The 25,501-nt window shown below is 37.8% G+C and overlaps 1 protein-coding gene across 1 annotated transcript; it reads right to left on the bottom strand.

Annotated features, from left to right (window-relative positions):
- Positions 1 to 301: 301 nt before the first annotated feature.
- MGST1 (microsomal glutathione S-transferase 1) lies at positions 302 to 25,501 on the bottom strand. Its single transcript, XM_001501891.5, has 5 exons — positions 23,555 to 25,501; positions 23,364 to 23,428; positions 18,258 to 18,405; positions 15,387 to 15,481; positions 302 to 915 (listed from the first exon to the last, which is right to left on the bottom strand). The coding sequence occupies exons 3-5, from the start codon at positions 18,381 to 18,383 to the stop codon at positions 669 to 671; spliced, it is 468 nt and encodes a 155-aa protein (XP_001501941.1). The 5' UTR covers positions 18,384 to 18,405; positions 23,364 to 23,428; positions 23,555 to 25,501; the 3' UTR covers positions 302 to 668.

Genomic DNA, 25,501 nt, shown 5'->3' with positions numbered 1-25,501 from the left:
TTAAACAATATTATTATGCTAATGTTAAAATTCTTGGGTGTGACAAGGATACTGTGGTTATTTGGAGACTGTCTTGTTGATAGGAGATACATGTCCAAGTATTTGAGTGAAGTATCATCATATCTGCAGCATACTTTCAAATTGTTCAGAAAAAACACTAACCGATAGAGCTAAAGCAAATACAGCAAAATATTAGCAATTAGTAAATCTAGGTAAAAGACAGAGGTTTATACTTTTCCACTTTTCTGTAGGTTTGAAACTTTTGAAAAAAAAAACTTGGAAAAATTAAAACCAAATAAAATTATTCTTTAAATTCTTTATTTCCGATGCCCATTTCAGCAAGATTGGAAATACAGGTTTATCATAAATGCAATCACTCTTTTTATGGGTTTAAAAATATGAAATTTGAATGAATGTTATAAATTATAATCACAATTTACAGCACAGTACTTTAAGAATAAGACAAAAGACAAGAATTACACTTGATTTCTAATGTAAATATAAAACAAGAATAAAGGACATTGGTAATATTAATGTTCAAAATAGGTTTTCCCTAATTCTTAATTTCTCTGCTCCCCTCCCAGTTAAAATCTAAAGAAGTATTCATTAGAAATTGGAAGTACAGAATTCTTGGAAGATAACTGGATGATGAGTTGCATGCTTCTGCCTTACAGGTACAATCTACCCGTCAACAGCCTGTAAGCCATTGACAAAGTAACTCCATATCCGACAAAAAAAGCCAAAGCACGATTTGGCTGGGGAAGGGGTGTCAAATATGCAATCGTGTGGTAGATCCGTGCTCCAACAAAGATTCTGAAGTGCAGGATGGCTGTAGAGAGATCTGGACCACTCAAGGAATATAGAAGGCCAATACCAAGAAATGGCACAATATTTTCAAGGTCATTCAGGTGGGCTCTGTGGAAAAAAATGACTAGTAAAGCACTCATTTCAAAATCAGTCAAAATATATTCATTTTTCCCTCTCTTCTAAAACTAAATAGGTATTAACGGTTCTTAAAAATGCAAAGTAAGGTTCATTTTATTTCTCTCAATTTGCCTTGCTTCCTTATCCACTTGGCTTTTATTTAAAATGTTTCATTATATCTGTTTCTTTTTATTTTTAGTGTATCTGAACACAACAGAGAAGGCATTTTGCACTTTCAAGAATTTCAAACCTGCAGCTACATAATAAAACACTTCAGATCTGTAGATATGAAATACTTTTTCTTCCAAGGTCCATCCGAGGCAATTCCAGATTCTTCCTACAAAAACTCTTCTCCCCAAAGTAAGAAAATCCTTTTGGTTATGATTTTTCTTAAGATTTTTCCCTCACTTCTGCTAGTATGCAAAATGGTTACTAAGACAATCCTTGCCCAGTCAGTCAAAGCACTAGGTTGTCAAAAATTAATTCACCCATTTAATACCAAGAATCTCACGTTTGCAACATCCAAATAACAAAATACATAACTAGCCTTTCAAATATGGTCAAATTTTAGCCAAGCTCTCTTCAAATTACAAAAGGAATTAGTGAATAGTGATAGAGGAAAGTACAAAATATACACAAAACTGATAGAAAATAGAGAGAAAGATGTTTCCTAAACTTTATCTTTATACGACAGCTAGAAAAAAACAAAAAGCATGAGTTAGCCACAAGCTTTCCTTCACCTCATGGTGACTTGGGCTTCTCTGGCTAGGGTTGTGAATATAAGGCACATGTATTATTGACTTGATGCTTTTTAAAATGTTTACTTTAAAAATCTGATGTCGCTGTTTAAGTTTCCAGAATTAAAAATTGCTTTAGAATCTAGACTAGAAATTGAGATTTTGATAGAGTTCATCAGCTATTGATACATATTTCAAAATGAAAAATATTTCTGTTTTACATTACTCTCTTTTCTTTAGCAAAAAACATAATTATTATTTATGGCTTGCTAGTGATCACCATGATCCTTGCCTTCTTTCTTTTCTCCTGTTTTCCATAGATTATCTCTAAGGTGGCCAAACAAAGATGATGATGACATAAAGATATGAAGAAAGTGACAGTAACCTAGATAAGTGAAGGTTTTGAAAGATTTAAATAAAGGACTATCTGTTCCTGAAAAGGTGTGAGTAACCGTGTCCTCTCTCTTTCATGAACAACCCAAGGGCCATTGAAAGGAAGGTGGGTGAGAAAGGACAGGAGTACTATTTTCTAACAGTGAAGGGCCCGCTTCAGCAATTACACCAAGGGTATTTGTTTTGTTCCTCTGAATTTTCCTGCCAGACCACTGATATATCTTCACCTCCAATCTTGGGCATGTTAGTTTTCTCCTTCACAACATTCTAAAAGGAGAGACATTTTAAAATTGGGGAAGAACCTGTACAAAGGAGACCTTGTGGAAACAATGTTCACTTCCAAGCCTATAGTAAGGGATTGGCAAATAGAATGTAGAGTTAAAACAGAAGACAGTCAAGGACAATACTGGGTAAGAAGCTTCAGTGAGGGTAGAGGAAAGGAAGGTCAGGGGCAGAGCTTCCTTGGAACTTACTGGTCTCTGCATTTTTTTCTGGCCTCCCTCTTTCTCTTTATCTTGTTTCTCTTTTTCAATTCTCTTTTCCTGTCCGCAACCCTTGAAATGTTCTCACACATAATGCTCCTCATTGTCCTAGTAAGGCCTGTTTTCAACAGACCCTCATACTCTATGCTAATTTATGCCATTTTGTATGCTGTTCTTTTTAGACCCTGCCCTAGGCATACACTTACCCGGCTCTCCTAGGGAGCACCAGCTGTAATTCACTATCCCCCTTCCACTGTCACTCTTTCTCTGCTTGAATGACAGCTCATCCTAGAGTGGCAGCTTCCTTCATTTTTGTGTCATTTCTAGACAGCTACCAAAATCTATTACCAGGTGGACATGAGTCTTTATGTGTGACCACTTTCTACGTACGTCTGTTCCCCCACCTCATGACTCGTGTTCTCATTTTCCTTTCTCCTTTGGACACGTGCCCCTTGGTACAAGCTTGCTCTGTGGCTGACCTTCCCACCAGCCCTGCTCTGTGCTCATGATGCACCAGTCACATACCTCCCTTCCACAGATCAGAACTATTTGGATCTCAGCATCGACCTGACCTGGACCAGAGTTACTACACATTTTTGAGAATTGTCAGGGGGTAGACAACTACAAAAGGAGCATCACACCAGACTTTTCCTGACTCCCTTATCTCAGCCAAAGCTCTTCATGCCCAGCATACAGCAGTGTGTCCAAATTCCCACAAAGAAATTTTCCTCGATTGGCATGATCTCTCCTCCTCTCTTCCTCCTTCCAAATCTCAATATCCTTCAAGTTCCTCCTTCATGAAACATTCCTAAATACCCTAGGAACTTATAAAGTTATAAACCCCTCAAGAGCAAACACTTAGTCTCAAAGCTCTTTTATAGCATCCCAGTATAAGAACTGACAGTGATACATACTCAATAATCTCTCAATAAATGCTTTATTTATATACTGGGGCCAGAAGGGAAGTCACCTAGTTCAATTCCTAGCCCATGCTTCAGTCCCTTGACAGAATCCCCAACAAGTGTTGCCTAGAATCCATTGAACACTCTCAATAAAGGGGTATTCTCTACCTTTGAAGGTAGAATATTCTAAACATCTTTCCTTTCCCTAAATACCAAACCCAAGCCTTCTTTTTCTGCTTTTGAATCATTTCCCTTATTTCTCCAGTTGCCCTGATTACCTTACAACTTTCTTTTTATCTTATTGTATTGAATGTATATGGTCTTGAGTTCTTTCTAGAACCAAATGAGATAAGATTAAATAAACACATATGTATAATGTTTTCTAATCATCATTGATTTCTGTCTGCCAAGAACACAAAAAACTTACTTGGCCACTTATCTTAACATTTCAACACAGGTTACTTTATGTTTTTAACTAATTGTTCCAAAGGTGTAGGTATTAATTTTCCCAATATTGGACACTGAAAGCATACCTTTCACTTCTTTTGGGGTTCTGTTCAGTCCCTGCCATTGGAATATGCTAACAGAAACATTACAATTACATGTAGAAGTAGTGAAAAAGAAAAAGTTTGGGTTAAAAATGCAAAGGGGAGATTCTGGAAACTCTTTCTCTGAAAAGTATCTCCAAAAGTGAGTTGTTATGAGGAATTTTTGATGGGGCAGACAGGGTCTCAAAAAATGCAGCTGGAAACTGGACACTCCGCGATGCTCTCTTCTCTTGCCACACTGAAAAGCCAGTGTCTGGTCACCAGGGGGTGCTGTGCACACAATCGCTACACCTCCGCAAGGACGCTGACTCCTTTCAGAACTAAGGGCAATTGTTCTTACTAAAATCTATTTGTTGTTCACAACCTGACTGGAAGATCAGCTTAGATAATGGTTTTCCCCTCTGGAAGTACGATCCTGTGGGCATGGGGGGTGGAAGTAGGGCGTGGGAAGGGAGAGTGGGGAGGAATCTAAAATCCCACAATAAAACATCTTTTCTTAAACTTTCACACATGAGACTAACTTGGATCTTCCTTCCAAACTCATTTATGCTACTGAGGGTCTAATTGTTATCACTTTCAAATCCTGGGCAATTTTATGAGTATAGGGTCATGATTAGCACCATGTATGCTCTAGAAAGGATGCACAAAAAGGGCAAGACAAAGCTTTAGACTCTTTAATGTCTCTTTAGTGATTTTAGTAAAGCTTTACTCACCTTTTCCAATTTTTATTCTTTTTCATCATAACACTTACAATTTTTCTCTGATACTGTTTGAAATTCTCACATTGATTCTTTGTCCTGAACCTGTTTTAGGTTCATATTCCTGGCACAATCCATTTTCAAGACTGGCTGACTTACTCAGTAGGACAGCAGAATTAGCAAATATATAACTAAGTAAAGCAGAAGTTAATACTTTATTCTAACTATCTAGCACAGACTTTCTCTTAGAAGAAAAACATTCTTGCTTGATAAATAACTTGGGGTTAAACTTCTCTGCATAAGAAAACATTTGAATTGAATTTCAGTTCTGGAAATGCAGAAGAGTACATGGGGCCAAAAAAAAAAAGCCTGCAAAATGATGTAATGCTGGGCATCACTGGAAGTGAAGAAGGTACAGTGCAACTTCCCCAGGGAGAGGATCTGAGGGATACTGTGAGAGCACCGTCTACCATACAACTTAAAATGTTTGTGTTGCCATAGTGTAAAATCTGTGCCTCAATTTAGTCAAATCTATTTTTAGCCACATTTTTTTTAGTTGATTTGTTGACAGAGTTGAGGAAAGCACCAAGTTTACATCAGCCTAACAAAATGCAGAATATGAAAACACACACAAATGTAGGAACTCAGATTGAGAGTTAATCTTGAGACTATAGACCATAAAGGAATCTGCGGAAATCCTGGGAGGGTTTTTGGAATTTCACAGGGAATTAAAGAAGTGATATTGCAAATATGATCCAGATCCTAAAGGGATAAGAGACTGCAGCTGATAGCTGAATTACACAAGTCAAATTCTTTCTTTCAGTCTCTATTTCACTGTCTATTCATACTCAGAAAATTGAAGAAGAATAAGCAGATATATTCATGATGTTTCCTATCTTAACTATTCATCACAAAACTAAATATCTGTACATTTAAGTATGGCTATGAAACTCTTAATTGTTTAAGTTTAAATAATTTTATTTATTCTTTGAAATGTGTCTAGAATTGTACACAATTTGGATGAGCATTAGAAAATACTAAATGAAAAGATGGTACAGAGCTTTGATGTTTCACATGTTAGAAAAAGGTAGCTAATGGATTGACAATGGAATCTCAATGTAAAAAATTTTGCTGGAGGGGAGGGTTCAACCAAGATGGGGACATAGGAGGCTCCTTAACTACCCTCTTCCCATAGATACCTTAAATGTACTGCTACACATGAAGCAATTACATCTGAAAGAAATCCAGAAACTAGCTGAGCAACTTCTACATACTGAGTGAATGACAAAATACCCACATTGAAATGGGTAGGAAAGGCTGAGACACAATCTTGCCATAAACCCCACCCTCAGTACAGTGCCGTACTATCAGGAGGAAACTCCCAACTCCCAGCTTCTCCCTGAGGAGCAAAAATGCTCAACAAAATATTGGCAAACTGAATATAGCAATACATTTAAAAAGATCATAGGGGCTGGCTTTATGATGTAGCGGTTAAGTCTGTGCACTCTGTTTCAGTGGCCCTGAGTTCGTGGGTTCAGATCCCAGGGGCAGACCTGTGCATTACTCATGAAGCCATGCTGTGGCAACATCCCACATACAAAGTAGAGGAAGACTGGCAAGGACGGTAGCTCAAGGACCATCTTCCTCAAGCAAAAAGAGGAAGATTGGCCATAGATGTTAGCTCAGGGCCAATCTTCCTCATAAAAAAAAAAGAGAGAAATCATACACCATGATCAAGGGGGATTTATAGCAGGATGCAGGGATGATTCAACAACCGCAAATCAATCAACATGATATACCACATTAACAAAATGAGGAATAAAAACCACATGATCATCTCAATAAATGCAGAGAAAGCATTTGACAAGATCCAACACTGATTTATGATAAAAAGTTTCAATAAAATGGGTATAGAAGGAAAGGGCCTCTATATAATAAAGGCCATATATGAAAAACCGACAGCTAACATCATACTCAATAGGGAAAAACTGAAAGCCATTTCTCTGAGAACAGGAACAAGATAAGGATGCCCACTCTCACCATTCTTATTCAAAATGGTACTGGAAGTTTTGGCCAGAGCAAGAAAAAGAAATAAAAGGTATCTAAATAAGTAAGGAAGAAGTGAAACTCTCACTGTTTGTGTATGACATGATTTTATATATAGAAAACTCTAAAGAATCCATCAGAAGACTATTAGAAATAATAAACAACTACAGCAAAGTTGCAGGGTACAAAATCAACTTACAAAAATCAGTTGTATTTCCATACACTAATAACAAAGTAACAAAGAGAACTCAAGAATACAATTCCATTTTCAATCACAACAAAAAGAATAAAATATATGGGAACAAATTTAAACAAGGAGGTGAAAGACCGATCCAATGAAAATTATCAGACATTATTGAAAGAAAATGATGATGACATAAAGAAATGGAAAGATATTCCATGCAGATGAATCGGAAGAATAAACATAGTTAAAATGTCTGTACTACCTAAAGCAAGCTACAGATTCCATGCAATCCCAATCAGAATCCCAATGACATTCTTCATGGAAATAGAACAAATAATCCTAAAATTCATATGAGGCAACAAAAGATCCTAAATAGCTAAAGCAATCCTCAGAAAAAAGAACAAAGCTGGATGCATTACAATCCCTGACTTCAAAATATACTACAAACCCACAGTAATCAAAACAGCATGATACTGGTAGAAAAATAGACACACAGATCAATGGAACAGAAGTGAAAGTCCAGAAATAAAACCACACATCTATAGACAGCTAATCTTCAATGAAGGAGCCAAGAACATAAAATGGAGAAAGGAAAGTCTCTTCAACATATGATGTTGGGAAAACTGGACCGCCAGGTGCAAAAGAATGAAAGTAGACCATTATCTCTCACCATACACAAAAATTAACTCAAAATGGATTAAAGAGTTGAAGGTAAGATGTGAAACCATAAAATTCCTAAAAGAAAACATAGGCTGTACACTGTTTGATATCGGTCTTAGAAGCGTCTTTGGGAATGCCATGTCTCCTCAAGCAAGGGAAACAAAAGAAAAATAAACAAATGGGACTACATTGGACTAAAGAGCTTCTGCAAGGTAAAGGAAATCAGGAATGAAATGAAAAGACAACCCACCAAGTGGGAGAAAATATTTGCAAATCATATATCTGATAAAGGACTAATTTCCAAAATACATAAAGAATTCATCCAACTTAACAACAAAAATCAAGCAAACAGGTCAAAAAATGGGCAGACAGACATTTTCCAAAGAATATATACAGACGCCCAACAGGCACATGAAAAGATGTTCAACATGACTAATCATTACGGAAATGCAAATCAAAACTACAATGAGATATCAACTTACAGCTGTTAGAATGGCTATAATTACCAAGAAATAAGTTAACAAATGTTGGAGAGGATGTGGAGAAAAGGGAACCCTCATACACTGCTGGGGGAATGTAAACTGGTGCAGTCAGTATGGAAAACAGAATGGAGATTTCTCTAAAAACGAAAAATTGAAATACTGTATGACCCAGCTATCCCACTACTGGATATTTATCCAAAGAACTTGAAATCAACAATTCAAAGAGAGTTATGCATGTTCATTGCAGCATTATACACAATAGTTAAGACTTGAAAGCAACCCAAGTGCCCATCAACTGATGAATGGATAAAGAAGATGTGGTGTACATATAAACAATGGAATACTACTCAGCCATAAAAAAAGACAAAATCGTCCCATTTGCAACAACATGGATGGACTTTGAGGATATTGCATTAAGTGAAATAAGTCAGACAGAGAAAGACAAACACTCTATGATTTCACTCGTATGTGGAAGATAAGCAAACACGTGGACAAAGAGAACAGATTAGTGGCTACCAGAGGGTAAGGGGGTTGGAAGGGTGGGCACAGTTGTAAAGGGGCACATATATATGGTGACTGACAAATAATAAGATACAGCTGACTTTTAACAATGTTATAAAGTATCATGACCTCAATAAAATAATTTTTTAAAAAGGAGCTGCTACCTGAGGGTCAGGGTTCCAATTTAGCATGCATCTAAGTTCTGGCTTATCCTTCCTAGGGACCAGGGAAGCTAATAGATACTTCCCTCACCTTCTTCCTCTAGCCCCCTCCAAGTCACTAGTATCCCCCTAAAAGGAGCTTGTACACATGTCTGCACTCCAGTTTTTATGGATATAGCCCAAGCAAAGTGGCTCAACTATGTACTTTCCCACCTACTGCCTGAGGGTTTGGCTTCCAGTCAGCATGCACTTAGGTAATGATGGTGATCCTCCCCTTTGGAACACTGGACAAGTCTTGACACAACCTCAACTATTGGGAGCCAGCAAAAACAAAGAAGGCAGCTGGGATAATCACAAATGTTTGAGAGACAACCAGGAGCTCAGGCCAGGCTGGTTGATGAGGTTCATCTCCTACATGAGACTACTCTGTCAAAACTGGGAGAGCTGGTTGTTTTGTCTAATGTGTAGAAACCAACACAGAGAGTCAAGGAAAATAAAGAAACAAAGGAACATATTTCAAACAAAAGAATAAGATAAATCTGCAGAAATAGACCTTCGTGAAACAGAGATAAGTGTTAGAGAGTGCAAAATAATGATCATAAGATGCTCACTGAGATCAGGAGAGCAATGTATGAACAAATAAAGACTTTCAACACAAATAGAAAATTTTATAAAAAAGTGCCAAACAGAAATCACAGAGCTAAAGAATACAATAAGTGAATTTAAAAAATTCAATAGAGGGGTTCAACAACAGATGAGGTCAAGCAGAAGAAAGAATCAGCAAACTCAAAGACAGGGCAGTGGAATTCATCCAATCAAAGGAGAAAAAAGAAAAAAGAATGAAAAAGACAGCTTAAGGGACATATGGGATACTATAAAACAGACCAATATACATAGTATAGAGCTCCCAGAAGTAGAAGAGGGTGAAATAAGGCAGGGAGTTTATTCAAGAAATAATGACTGAAAACTTCTCTAACCAGGAGAAAGAAACAAATATCTAGACCCAGGAAGTTAGAAAGTACCAAAATCGATGAATCCAAAGTGATCCACAGTGAGACACATTATAATTAAATTATCAAAATTAAAGATAAGAAAAGAATCTTTAAAGCAGAAAGAGAAAACCAACTTGTTTCGTTCAAAGGAATCCCATAAGACTGTTCACAGATTTTTTTTTTACCAGAACCTTTGCAAGCCAGAAGGAAGTAGGATGATATAGTCAAAGTACTGAAAGAAAAAAACTGCAAACCAAGAATATTCTACCTAGCAAAACTGTCCTTCAGAATTGAAGAAGAAATAAAGACTTTTGCAAACAAAAGCTGAAATTGTTCATCACCACTAGACCAACCTCACAAGAAATGTTAAAGGGAGTTCTTCAAGCTGAAATGGAAGGACAGTAATTACTAAGAGGAACAGATAAGAAAGCATAAAACTCACTGGTAAAAGTAAATATATAGTTAAATTCAAAATACTCTAGTGTAATGGAGGCAGATAAATCACTTATAACTTTAGTATGAAGATTAAAAGACAAACATATTAAAAATAACCCAACTACAATAATTTGTTAATGGATACACAGTGTAACAAGATGTAAACTGTGACCAAAAAACATAAAAAATGGGGGGAGAAGTGTAAAAATGTAGAGCATTTGTGTGCATTTCAATTTAAGTTATCAGCGTAAAATAGACTCTTATAAATATAAGGTATTTTATGCAAACCTCAGGGTAATCTCAAAGCAAAAACTTAGACACACAAAAGAGAAAGAGAAAGCAATCAAAGCATACTTTAGAGAAAATCATCAGTCACAAAGGAGGAGAGAAATAGGGAACAAAGGAATTACAAAACAACCAGAAACAATGAACAAAATGGCAATAAGTACAAACATATTGATAATGACTTTAAAGGAAAATGGACTAAATTCTCCAATCAAAAGACATAGAATGACTGAATGAATAAAAGAGCAAGACTCAACAGTAAGCTATCTACAAAAGACTCGCTTCAGGTTTAAGGACACACATGGACTGAAAGTGAAGGGATGGAAGAAGACATTCCATACAAATGGAAGCCAACAGAAAGCAAGAGTAGCTATACTTATATCAGACAAAACAGACTTTAAGCTAAAGATTGCAACAAGAGAGAAACAAGGTCATTATATAATGATAATGGGCATCAATTCATCAAGAGTATATCACGTTTGTAAATATTCATGTGCCCAATGTAAGAGCAGCTAATATCTAAAGCAAATATTAACAGATCTGAAGGGAGAAATAACAATATAATAACAGTAGAGGACTTCAATATCCCACTTCCAATAATGGATAGATCATCCAGACAGAAAACCAATAAGGAAACACTGTACTTAAACTAAACATTAGATGAGATGGACCTAAAAGACATTTGCAGAACATTCCATCCAAGAGCAACAGAATACACATTCTTCTCAAGCACAGGTGGAACATTCTCCAGGACAAATCATATGTTAGGGCACAAAACAAGCCTTAATAAGTGTAAGAAGCTTGAAATCATATCAAGAATCTATTCCAACAACAACAGTATGAAACTAGGAATCAATTACAAGACAAAAACTGGAAAATTCACAAATATGTGGAGATTGAATAACATGCTACTAAACAACCAATGGGTCAAAGGAGAAATCAAAAAACTATCTTGAGACAAATGAAAATAGAAACAAACATACCAAAACTTATGGAATACAGCAAAAGCAGTTCTAAAAGAAAAGTTCATAGTGATAAAAGCCTACATTAAGAAAAAAGAAAGATCTGAAATAAACAATCTAACTTCATACTTCAAGAAACTAGAAAAAGAAAAACAAACTAAGCCCAAAGTTAGTAAAAGGAAGGAGATAACAAAGATCAGAGAGGAAACAAATGAAATCAAGACTAAAAAGACAATAGAAAAGATCAATGAAACTAAGAGCCCGTTTTTCGAAAAGATAAACAAAATACACAAACCTTTAGTTAGACTTAACAAAGAAAAAAATAAGACTCAAATAAAATTAGAATTGAAAGAGGAGACACTCCAATTGATACCACAGAAATACAAAGGATCATAAGAGATTACTATGAATAATTATAGACCAACAAATTGGACAACCTAAAAGAAATGGATAAATTCCTAGAGACATACAACCTACCAAGATTGAATCATGAAGAAATAGAAAATCTGAACAGATCATTACTAGTAAGAAGATTGAATCAGTAATCAAAAACCTCCCAACAGAGAAACCCAGACTTCACCAGATGGCTTCACTTGTGAATTCTACCAAACACGTAAAAAAGAATTAGTACAATCTTTCTCAAACTCTTCCAAATAATAGAAGAGGAGGGAACACTTCTAAACTCATTTTACAAGGTGAGCATTACCCTGATACCAAAGCCAGACAAGGACACTACCAGAAAAGAAAATTACAGGTGAATATACCTGATGAACATAGATGCAAAAATCCTCAACAAAATATTAGGAAACCAAATTCTACAGTTTAATTGAAAGGATAATAAGGATAATATGCCATTCTCAAGTGAGATTTATTCCAGGGATGCAAGGATGGTTCAATATCTGCAAATCAAAGTGATATAACACGTTAACAAAATGAAGGATAAAAATCATATGACCATCTCAATAGACGCAGAAAAAGCATTAGATAAAATGCCACCTCATTTCATGATAAAAAGTCTCAACAAAGTAGGTATAGAGGGAATATACTTCAACATAATAAAGGCCATATATGACAAGCCCACAGCTAACATCGTATTCACTGGTGAAAAGCTGCAAGCTTTTCCTCTAAGATCAGGAACAAGACAAAGATGCCCACACTTACCACTTTTATTCAACACAGTACTGGAATTCTAGCCAGAGCAATTAATTAAGAAAAAGAAATAAAAGTCATCCAAACTGGAAAGGAAGAAATAAAATTGTCTCTATTTGCAGATGACATGATACTATATCAGAAAACCCTAATTCCATCAAAATACTATTAGAACTAATAAATATATTCAGTAAAGTTGCAGGATACACAATCATTATGTGAAAATCTGTAGCATTTCTATACACTAATAAAAAACTATCAGAAATAGAAATTAAGAAAATAATCCAGTTTACAATAGCATCAAAAAGAATAAAATTCTTAGGAACAAATTTAACCAAGGAGGTGAGAGATCTATACACTGAAAACTATAAGATATTGATGAAATTGAAGAAGACACAAATAAAAGGGAAGATATTCCATGCTCATAGATTGGAAGAATTATTATTGTTGAAATGTCCATACTACCCAAAGCAATCTACAGATTAAATGTACTCCCTCTCAAAATTCCAATCGCATTTTTTAGAGAAATAGAAAAAACAATTCTAAAATTTGGATGAAACCACAAAAGACCATCAATGTCCAAAGCAATCTTGAGAAAGAAGAACAAAGCTGTAGGCATCACATTTTCTGGTTACAAAACTATAGCAATCAAAGCAGTATAGGATTGGCATAAAAACAGACACATAGACTGATGAAATGGAATAGAAAGCCCAGAAATAAGCTCATGCATATAAATTATATTAATCTTTGACAAAGGAGCCAAGAATATACAATAAAGAAGGATAGTCTTTTCAATAAATTGAGTTCAGAAAACTGGATTCCCACATGCAAAAGAATGGAACTGGACCCTATCTTACACCATCCACAAAAATCAACTCCCAATGGATGAAAGAATTGAATGTAAGACTTAAAAACATAAAACTCCTAGAAGAAAATAGAGAGTAAGCTCTTTGACATTGGTCTTGGCAATGACTTTTTGGATTTGACACCAGCGCAAACAACAAAAGTGAAAATAAACAAGACCACATCAAACCAAAAAGCATCTCCTCAGCAAAGGAGACCATCAACAAAATGTAAAGGCAACCTGTGGAATGCAAGAAAATATCTGCAAATTACATGTCTGATAAGGGTTTAATATCCAAAATATCCAAGGAACTCATACAACTCCATAGCAAAAAAAAAAAAAAAGAAAAATTAAAAATAACCCAATTAAAAAATGGGCAAGGATCTGAATAGTCATTTTTCCAAAGAAGACATCCAAATGGCCAACAGGTACATGAAAAGGTGCTCAACATCATTAGTCATCAGGGAAATGCAAATCAAAACCAGAATGAGATATCACCTCACACCTGTTAGGATGGTTATTATCAAAAAGATGAGATAACAAATACTGGCCTGGATGTGGAAAAGAGGAAACTCTTGTACACTGTTGATGGGAGTGTAAACTGGTACAGCCATTATGGAAAACAGTATGGAAGTTCCTCAAAAAATTAAAAATAGAACTACAAGATGATCCAGCAATCCCACTTCTGAGTATACATCCAAAGGAAAAGAAACCATTATCCAAAAACGATCTACACCCCTGTGTTGATTGCAGCATTATTCAACAGTAGCCAAAACATGGAAGCAACCTAATGTCCATCAATGGATGAATGGAGTTTTCAAAATGTGATATATATATATATATATTATATACACACACATATATATATATATACGTATACATACTGGAATATTATTCAGCCTTAAAAAATAAGAAAATTCTGTCATTTCCAAAAACATGGATGAAACTGGAGGGCATATGCTAAGTGAAAAAAGCCAGACAGAGAAAGACAAATATTGTATAATATCACTTATATATTGAATTTAAAAAAAAAATTTGAACTCATAGTAAGCAGAAAAGTGGTTGCCAGGGGCTAGGGTAGCTGGGGAAATGGGAAGAGGTTGCTAAAAGGGCACAAACTTTCCATTATAACATGAATAAGGTCTAAGGATCTAATGTAAAACATGGTGACCCTATTTAATGACACTGTATTATATAACTGAAATTTGCTCAGAAACTAGAACTTAAATGTTCTCATCAAAAAAAAGGGAAGAGTAAATATGTGAGGTGATGAATGTGTTAATTAAGCTGATGGGTGGGATCCTTTGACAATGTATAGTGTATCAAATCTTGATATTGGACACTTTAATTTAATGTCTCACAATTTTATTTGTCAATTATACCTCAATAAAGGTGAAAAAAAGTTTGCAATTTACATGACTTTATCACAAGGATTAAGGAATATATCTCCAGAACTAGAATTCAATATGCTTTTAAAATAAGTATATTCATTGTATTATTAGGAAGCAATGTAGCTAGTATCTTAGCTTATTGTCTTTCATATTTCATTGAATTCTCAGTACATTAAACATAATACCTACAAAGGACAGAGACAGAGAGAGGTGAGAGAGACTCCCCACGTTCATATTTTGAATCTACACAAAAATACCTCGTTCTTCAACCTTTTACTGGCAGTCTTACCTCTGGAGAAATATGTCAAAACTGCAAGAATCGACTCTCTTCATTTTACCTCTTACCTGTCATTACGTTTGACATATCCCTACACAGGACAAAGTCATTAACCCCAACAACGTGCATACAAAAGTATAGCAAAACTGGCAATATGTGCAATTGCAGTGATAGTTACAGACTTGCAGGTCCCTTATTCTCTCTGATTACTACATAAATTAGGTAAGATGACTGACTTTTCTTCCTTCCTCTTCAAGACCCCAACATCCTCACTGAACTCCTTGGCCCAAATTCTCTGATCAAGCAAATAATTTCAGTAGACAGCGCGTTTACCTTCGTACACGTTCCACTCTGTCATCTGTCCGAAGATACTTCTTGGCATTTTCTCCCTTGCCAAAACCTGCACAGTCCTCTGGGTTGGCAAAAACCTATTCCAAATACCAAGAAAAAAACCTATTTCAAATACCAAATAACACGAGGTTAGTCTACCTGGTAAGTTATTTGCATTTTAATGGAATAAATGTAGGAATCCATGTTGGCCTTATGGAAAGAAAATTTGGAGGAAGAGATCAAACACAGGAGGAGGGAAGAGCATTTATACTTTAAATCAGAATTTTTTTAACAGTGTAAAATTTTTTTAAAAGGAGAAGCACAAATAAGAAAAATAAAAAACAAAGTTGGGGCTGGCCCAGTGGCGTAGTGGTTAAGTTTATGTACTCTGCTTCAGTAGCCTGGGGTTTGCCGGTTCAGATCCTGGGTGCAGACCTAACACCACTCATCAGGCCATGCTGTGACGGCATCCCAGATAAAATGGAGGAAGATTGGCACAGATATTAGCTCAGCAATGATCTTCCTCAAACAAAAAAAGGAAGACTGGCGACAGATGTTAGCTCCGGGCCAATCTTCCTCACAAAAAAATTAAAAACTAAAAAAAGAACCTGAAAAAATAAAAACTAATGTATAAAAATAGTGAAAAGGAAGCAAAAATGGAAAAGAGGGTATAATTCTAAGTCATCATTGACTATTATTATGGTGAACTGGCATTTTTTCACAGTGATGTTGCTGCACCTTCCCTCAAGAGGAGTAACATTTCCAACCGATTGGCTCATATGAAAGTCATAAGTTTACTTGTCAAGGATATTAGAGAACAGGCAAGAAGCATAAAAGTGCGAGGGGTAGGAAAAGTACTTTGCACCCTGTTAGGCTATGTGTACCTCTTTTTTTAGGCTGTGATACCTCTTTTCTTTTTCTGAATTAACTAGAACTTTGGGTTGAATAACACAGTGAAATATAAGACCTTGAATGGCATTCCTATAAATACCAAGTACATGTTCCAGGGCATATGTTCATGTATTCCTTCCTGCAATTATTATGCTGTTTGAACTGATTTCCCCATGCCTTGTAACTTGAAACACGCATTTAAAAATACTGAAGTATGTTCCACTGTTTAACAATTTATAGCAAAGAAAAACATGAACTATAAAATGAGCTGTAATTTAAACTTAGAAATCTTATAAGTATTATAATATTTTTCTTGACACGAGCATTTATTTCAGGTAAAGATGTTGAAGAGAACTGATGGGCAAGGATGCGACACAGTATCAGCTCTTGAGGTCGGGTCTGTCTGTCTTGTTCCTAAATAAATGCCTGGCACACATTAGATGTTCAATAAATACATTTCAAATAAGTAAATAAATGTATTACAATAAAAGTCCATGATATCTGGGTTTAAACCAATCTAAATTTAAATCTCAGCCTCGCCTTTTATTGGTGTGTAAACTTGGGTAAGCTACGTAACCTCTCTGACTTTCACTTCCTCGTCTATAAAATGGGGAGGCTAATACTCGTCTCACATGATAATACTAACAATTATGTAAAACGATTCAGTGATCTAGCACATACAAAGAGCATAGTGACTTCTGGCACATATCACTGGCACTCCACAAATTTCAATTCCCTTCTCCTTTTCTTACAAGACAGAGTACATTTCTGCTATCCTTGGTGCCACTGTTTCTAGAAGACAGTGTGGACCTTGTGGTAGGCAGCCACTTTATAGCCTACTGCTCTAACACATTGTTTCATTAGAGATTTAAACATGTGGGTATGTGTCCCCGTTAAAATGCAAATATCCTTGGGAAGGAATTACACCTCAATACTTTAGGGAAGACTGTGAGCTCTAGATAAAAGCCAAGCTCTGGGGGCCGGCCCCGTGGCCAAATGGCTAAGTTTGCACGCTCCACTACGGCAGCCCAGGGTTTCCCAGGTTTAGATTTTGGACGCCGACCTAGCACCACTCGTCAAGCCATACTGAGGCAGCGTCCCACATAGCAGAACTAGAAGGACCTAATACTAGAATACACAACTATGTACTGGGGGGCCTTTGGGGAGAAGAAGAAGAAGAAAGAAAAAAGAAAGAAGATTGGCAACAGATGATAGCTCAGGTGCCAATCTTTAAAAAAAAGAGGCCAAGTTCTGCAGGACAAAAATTGAGGACAGGCACTAAGAGAGAAACAGATGGTTCCTGGGAAGAAGTTGCTGAGTAGGCACAGGGACCACACCAATGAAAATAGTTTAACTTTGTTAAGGAACCTTTGCTCTACCCTCTTCACTGGGTCATAAACTTTGCTTGAATGCAAGATATGTGCTTCAAGTCTTTCTACCGCCTTCCTCAAGCCTCTAGTTTTAAAAAAAACCAAGAATCATTCTTATAAAGCTGAGTAGAAATATTATCCATTTAAGAAGTCAAAACTACACAAAATTCAAATGCTTTGTCCCAATCATAAGAGGCTGTATAATACAAACTTTCATTCTGTCCCCAAAGGCATATCCTTGACCTGTAAGAGAGCTGAAAACATCAGTTAACTGTCTGGTCACCAGAAAATGACTATTTTCTAAACTCTAGTTGGCAAAATTAACTTCAAAATCACAGAAAGTATCCTTACAAACTTTGATACTCCAGAAATCTCATATGCTAAGCAGCATGACAAAGGTAACAAGCCACAATGAAAAAACCATTTACTAGTTTTTGGGAGAAAGCACCTCTTCCATAAATATATCAGAAACATCTGTACCAAATGATTCCATCCGTCATGTGCAGCATTAAACAATGTGTCATAGGGCTTTACCAAAAAAAAAAGTAAATTAAGAAAATTGCTTTCCAGAATTCCAACTCTTAAAAGAAAATATTACTTCCAAATATCTTACCTTTCTTGTCAATCTACAGAATGCAGTTGCAGTACTCATGAACATCATTTTTGAAAGAATAATCGTTGCATAGGAGGCAAAAGCCATGAATGCTTCATTTTCCATTACCTGGGTGAGGCCAACCATTTTTTCAGTTTTGGTCTGGGATCTTAAAAGATTTTAGACAAGATAGGAAAAAGCAGACATAAATACCCCAAATAAATTGATGGTCGCTTGGTGTGCTTATATTGCAACGTTAACCATACTGTTTTTAAAAATATTTTGGGTTATTTGCAGAAGAAATAATTTAGTTTCTTAAACTTTCAAAATAAACACTATTGTTTTCTCTAGTTCTATAACATTAAGCTTAAAGACATTAAACGAATACAGAATAAAAATGAAAACGTAGGAAGTATTGCAAGCAAAAATAAATGGGCAAAATGCTGTAAAGATAGACAAATCATATTTTTTCATTTCAAGATGAACCACAAGTTGAACACAAAAGACCAGAGTTCATAGATTGATCTCATTAGAAATATCAAACTATATACATAGTAGTACCATTAATGTTTGATTAGGAATGCCTAAGTTCTAATACACAGCCTTCTTCAGAAATCTAACTTACAGCTTTTTGTCATCTCAGTAGTATTCAAGATCTCAGGCTCCAGGATTTGAATTCCAGTCCCACCATTTGGTTATTAACCTTGGTTGAGAGATGTGGCTTCTCTGAGACTAAATTTCTTCATTTATAAGTTGGGAATAATAATAGCTCCTGACTTATTGGGTCATTGTCAGGATTTAATTGAGATAACATGTGGAATATACTTACCTGCCCATGAAAAACCTCCAGTAAAGTTTATGATGTCCTTCTCATGATCACCATTATCACCATGACCATGGTCATCATTAATACCAACACAAGTGAAGAAGGAGAAGAAGGATAAACATAAAATAACAGGCTTGCAAATCCAAAGAAAGAAATTGCCATTGATGGTACTTTGATAGAAGGAATAATGGAAGGAGGAGTAGCTTTGTGTAACTCTTCAGGTTACTGTACATTCCATTGAATGTAGCTACCTGAGTCTGGAGTTGAAGGATACTTGGAAATGTGCTCAGGAGGAAAGCTAAGGCAGACTGGTGGTACTGATGTCCAAAGGGGTAGCAATTTAGAGTAAAGCTTACAATTTAAACTCCCCTGGTGATACTGAAGTCCAAGTGGGTAGGAATTTAGAGCAAAGCTTAAAATGTAAACTCCCCACCTTAACTGGATAGTCATTCACGTTAACCTCCTCTTGTTCTCTTACCAGCCCTACTATCTGCATCTTCTAGCTCTTCTACACAAACACACATCTTTTCTCATACCCAAGCTTAAACACTATTTAACCTGCTTAGCATGGAGTGTTGTCTCTTGTAGATGATGTCCATTCCTGCATTTAAACCTCAACCTCTGTATACAAGCTTATTAGACTGGCATCTATCAAATTCTGATCATTCTATCCATCTACCAATAATCTATATACCTTTCTCTACTCTGTTACTGGTCATGTAGTTGTCTAAGTGTTGTTGTCGAATGCAATATAAACCACATACATATACATACACATTGAATTTTCCGAGTTCATTCCGCATCCAACTATGCCATGCACTTTATGTGCATTGTCTCACATAATCTTTGTAACTATAATATTATAATCCTCATAACTGCATCCATTTTACAGATGAAGAAAATGGGAATTCGAGATGTGAAGTAGCCAAGTTGGGACACAAACTCAGCTCTCTGATCTCGTATCTCCTACACCAACCACACTGGACTGTCTCCTTCAAGAGACTGCAAACTGCTTAACTCAGGTTCGGCTAACATTGACTAAATGCCTATTCTGTGGCTGGTACTGCTGGCACCCCTCACATTTGTTATCTTCTTTACTTTTCCAACTAAGCTACAAGGTAGGTATTATTATTCCCATTTTGCAGATAAAGAAACCAAAGCTTCTTAAGTAACCTCTATTTTAAAAGGTAGGCTAAAAGTGTACGCTTTGGATTTAAGCAAACAGAAACTACAAATTCTAGTTTAAAAAACAAAACAAAATGCATATGATAAATTAATCTACTTCCACAAGTCAGTAGTCTTGAAAGCACAGAATGTTAGATAAGTCCTCAGTGCAAGATAGTACTTTTAGTACCATTTAATGTATCTGCTCTCATTCTAGTGTTGGGGAGTGAAAGTCACGAATAAACTTCACTATCCTTCAGAACTCATGTAAAGTAATTCCCCTAATAAGGGATCCCTAGGTCCTGTGCCTCTGAACAGAGATCTAAAGAAACACAGCAGGGATGTTAAAAAAAAAAAAAAAAAAATTAAGGAAAGTTTAAGTAGGAAATGTTGGCATTAAACAATAATTTTAAAAAATCAAACAGAACAAAGTTGATTTAGTAATGGAATGAAAGTCCAGAGAATGGTTTTCTCCCCATGAAAATTGCAATTGAGAGCTTGGAGAAGTGGAAGCCTTCCAGAACGGTTGGTGGGGAAAGAAACCAAAGCTGTCAGCAGTTGGAGGAAAAGAGCAATGGGAGGCTTTCTCAATCACCAAGAACATGGCTCAACTCCTCAAGCCTGTGGTTTTAGGAAATGATCCAACACTGAGCCTCTGACACCACACCCCAGAGGTCCATGAATGGCCTCTCAGGGACCAACATCTCCCACTCCACCACACCTGAGGGTCTGGTGAGGCACAGTAAAGATCAGGCACAAAGAAATAGAAGTCATTTATAGCATGGCATAAAGGTGACACTGGCCTAGACCCATTTTTTCCAAGCTGATTTGTCAATCAGTTGCCTTGAGCCTGCATCATGGCTGGTCCCTGCAGTCAAAAGAAAACTCCAGAAAGCTTTTTACCAGGAAAGGTCGCCAGGAGGGAGGAGAGCAGTATTTGAGAGTAAAATGCTAGGTGATTCGAGTACGGTAGAAATAATCTCAGAAAAATAAGAAGTGCAGAACAAGAAATTTGGTTATGAATTCTAGAAAATAAATGATTACAATGGACAGCATGTTGTTCCTTTTATTGTCCATCATTGGTTGGCACAGTAGAGGATACCTCCATCTATCTTGCCACAAAGCCAGGCTCAGTCCACTAATGCGGGGGTGACTGCCTTTGAGAGGAAAAAGAGCAGAGAGTTGAGCACACACAGACTCTGGAACTAGACTGAGGCCCAGGTGGACCTCGACTCTGCCACTTACAAGCTGTGATTTAACTTCTGGTGCCTACTTACCTTACCTGTAAAATAAGGTTAATAATACTTCCTACCTCACAGGATTCTTGTAAGCATTCAACAGGTAACATGGAAATTACATGGAAAAGCCCTGAGCCCTGGTGTTACATAAGTATTTAATAATTAAATAAGTTCCTTCTTTGGCTCTGTTCTAGGCAATAAGGATACAATTTTAGAGTTTTCAAAAAGTTTTCACATTATCTCACTTGATCTGGAAAACTCTACGGTAGTCAGAGCAAATAATATTTGTCTCTTCCTTTAACCTATAAGGAAACTGAGACCTGGAGAAGCAGAATGAGTAATCTGACCCAAATTCACAGTGCAGAAACAAGAATGGAAGCTAGTTTTCTCAAGTGTTTCACTCATGGGCTATCTACCACCAAGGCTAAGAATTCTGAGGGCCTTTTTCTGTTAAATCCCAATCCTATCTTGTCCTCTCCCCAACCCAAGCCCCACTCCCCATTTCTACGGGATCTATCACAGGTGAGTCTCATCTCTCAATTCAGAAATACTCTTTTTCTCTTCATAGGCTTTTGGCCCAAAAGAACAAAGGCCTCTTTTATTTATGGCATCCTGGTTGCATCAATACTGTGAAACACACAGAAAATTTGGGCAAACATCCCCAGAGCCATGACTATGCAGTTTTGTACCTTCTGAAACCAACAGAACACTACCCGCAAGGTAACGAAAAAAGACAATTCAATAGCCTTGTTGTTTATGAGTTCCAGAATTTCCTGAATGGACTGAGGTGACTGCAGACTTGGCCTCCTATGCTTCAGAGCACGGGTGCTGGGAGAAAGGCGGGTGGCCCTGGGGGGAGGTGGGGTGAGGCTGATCTCAGAGGACTGTGCTGATCTCCTTTTCTAGTCTCATCAGTTAATAAGTTCCACTCTAAAACAAACCCTTAGAAGAATGGTACTTGTCTGCTACACAGAGTTGTATTCAAATATGGACTGATTTGCCATATTAAAAAATGACCGAAGTCCTCTTATTTTGGAAACAGAAGAGGACAGCAAAGCCCAATACTACCCTGACACCCAGGATAGCAAAACCCCAGGTGATGCAAAAGGTGTGCCCAGTTTGGTATTCACAGCAGCCTAAGGCCTTGAGAACTCCAGGCTTGACTGGCTCAAAGGCTGTTAGCTGGAGGTTGGGAAAGTTTCCATCTGGCCATTCACCAGTGCTGGGTTACAGCCCACTTGACACTCCCTTGGAGAGAAAGCAGTGAGGGGGAAAAAGAGAAAACAAAAGTGGTGCCTAGGCTACTAAGAGAGCTTGGTACTATTGTAAAGGAAGCAAGGAGATGCAAGATTTGCATGCACCCTGCTCTCCACCGCTCCCAGCCAGCGAGAGCAATCTGAGGCCCTAACTCCCATCGAAGGCTTCCCTTTTCTTTTACTCCTTCCACAGGCTTCCTCCTCCAGACTGGGGGGCTGAGACCCTCCCAGGGAGTTTCATCCTTAGCTTTCCAGCCAGATGTTCATAATAATATCACAAGATCTAATCCATGCCCTCCTGCACTTAGTTGTTGCTTTAGCATTATTATTATTATTTTAAATTTGCTGATGTTTCTCTTGCCTATCACAGTTATCTGAGAGGAGCAAGTCCTGTCCTTCAGGGGGTACAAAGTCAATTTGTCCTTGAAATCAGAGCGGCTGCAGGATTTTTACACCCCTAGGGTGAATAGAAGTTGCCTAAACTGCAGCGACTTCATATATCCTGCAACTTGCATGTAAGCTTTACTTCCCAAAAGTTCAAGGGAGCCCTTTCAAAATGGATGTTACGTTGGCTTGGGACTAAAAAGTGAGTAAAGCATCACTTAACATGAAAAGATTGGAGTGTGACAACGGGAAAACTTACCTACAAGGGTGCAGGAACACAGCTCCCTTTCAGAAGCGATCGCTTGAAAAGCAAACGTTCAGCAGCTAAACGGAGCAAAGAAGTTTCAGGCTTGCAGGGACCTCTCAAGCCCACACACGCCACCCCTTTCCCCTGCCTGCTCGCCGCCCTCTCCACACCGTCTCCTTCCACCTCCCTCCCCGGGTACCTACTGTGAATCCGAGCAAAGCAGGAAAGCTGTCCCAGCAGGTGAGCGGCCTGGGCACTGCGGGGACTTTCACAGAGCCACTGGGCGGGGCACAGGGGCCGCGCCCTCGTTGCCTAATTTCCTATTAACTTCTTCTCCAGCGTTGAACGTAGACCTCCGACTTCGCCAAGCCCCTCCCCTAAATCACCTTATCGTTCTCTCTGGGAGCAACCAACGCCTACCGGTTCTGCTCTTTGAACCCTTCTATTGGGCGCCTGTAGGAGCCCTCCTTCCTGAAAAGTCACTTCCACTAATCCGTGGGGGCGGGGAGTTAGCAAGTGTATTCTGTATCCTCCAACATTTCAGGTTTGGGAGTAGGTGGGAGAGTAAGGCTGTTAACTTGTATTTAGTTAAATAGTTTTCAATTTAACAAGATCTTAACGTTAGAAACATTATGCTGGAAGCAACTTAAAAAGATCTTAATGTTGAATTTTGAAAGCTTTATAGAAAACAAATTTCTAGGAAAAAAAGAAAAACTGATTGGAAGACTGATAAAATTACCTTCCATTGAACTTGTTTACTCTCCCTGCACCGGTGGCCTGGCCTCCCTAAAAGGCTGGCACTGACATGATGTAAAGTTTAGTAAAGCTCACCTATAGTCTGCCAGATCTGTGGCCCCAGACAATTTGCTCCCTCACTCTGTCCCCTTCTGTTCAGCTTCCAAAATGGAATTGGAAGAGATAATACCAGCTCAGTTCGTTATACAATCAGCTTAGTATGGTTTTTGTAGGGACGTTTAGAGAGCGTTTTAGGAAGGAGGTTATTCGAACATCAATATCTAGATTAGGGATTTCTCCAGGCTTCCTAGTCCCCATAACAATATTTATGGATCCAGCTTCCTTGGTGATGCGGGGTCGGTGAGCCGAGGAGTCAAAAGAAAGATTTCTTAGACTCTCAAGATCTGGCAGTAGTGCTCTTTTATTTAGAGAATAGTGTGGAATAGCATGGGGACAGGACCCATGGGCAGTCAGAGCTTCTGCTGCCGCTGCTTCTGCTGCCCCCGCTGGCATGGGGACAGGGCCCATGGGCAGGCAGAGCAGCTGCTGCTGCCCCCGCTGGCATGGGGACAGGGCCCATGGGCAGGCAGAGCTGGTGCGTGGGGACAGGACCCACGGGCGGTCAGAGCTCCTGCTGCTGCCCTGAGTTGAGGGTTAGGGCTAATTTTATAAGGCATGGGTACGTGACTTATTTTTATTTTTACTGGAGAAAAGAAAAGATGATGTAAAAAGTCATTAAATGATTTCAGTGCAGATGGGGTCTGGTTATTGTGCGGTCATATAACTTTAGATACGAATCTGGCCATATAGGTTGGCATGTAGGTGAGCATGCCCTGGGCTTCTCTCCCTGGGGCAGTCCTAATTCATACCATAAAAAATGTCCACTGGGTCGTATAGTTTGGCACGTAGGCCAGGTCACCTTGGGCTTCTCTAGCTGGGGCAGCCTTACTCCACATCATAAACGCACCCTGAACCCATTTGGCCCCGAAATCTTTTGGGGATATGGACGACGGTCAGTCTTCTGTAACTACTTCCAGCTGTACAAGGTCGTAGAGCTGTCCCTAAATGGGGCCATAGGTATAGGTAGGAAGTTCAGTGGACCGGAAGGCTGCACCCGTGGAGTCCAAGCCTGACAAGGTGTACAGATCCTCTGGAGACGAGAGAATCATTTGACGAGAGGTGGTCCAGGAGGTGAAACTTTGTTGACATGCAGAAGACAAACAATGAAACAGACAACAAATTATAATAGGAAATACTAGCAATATGATTAACCCAATGAATAAGGTTTTGATAGTAGTCTAGAAGCCTGGTTCTGACCAGGAGTTAAACCAATTGTTTAGAGATAGGGTAGGGTCAGACGTGAACTTAATTTGGTGGTTCATATCAGATAGGAAGCCGGAAATATTTTGATGGTA

This window comes from Equus caballus, chromosome 6 (genome assembly GCF_041296265.1).
Source record: "Equus caballus isolate H_3958 breed thoroughbred chromosome 6, TB-T2T, whole genome shotgun sequence".
Classification (NCBI taxonomy): domain Eukaryota; kingdom Metazoa; phylum Chordata; class Mammalia; order Perissodactyla; family Equidae; genus Equus; species Equus caballus.
This window is presented reverse-complemented; position numbering and strand designations above follow the sequence as displayed.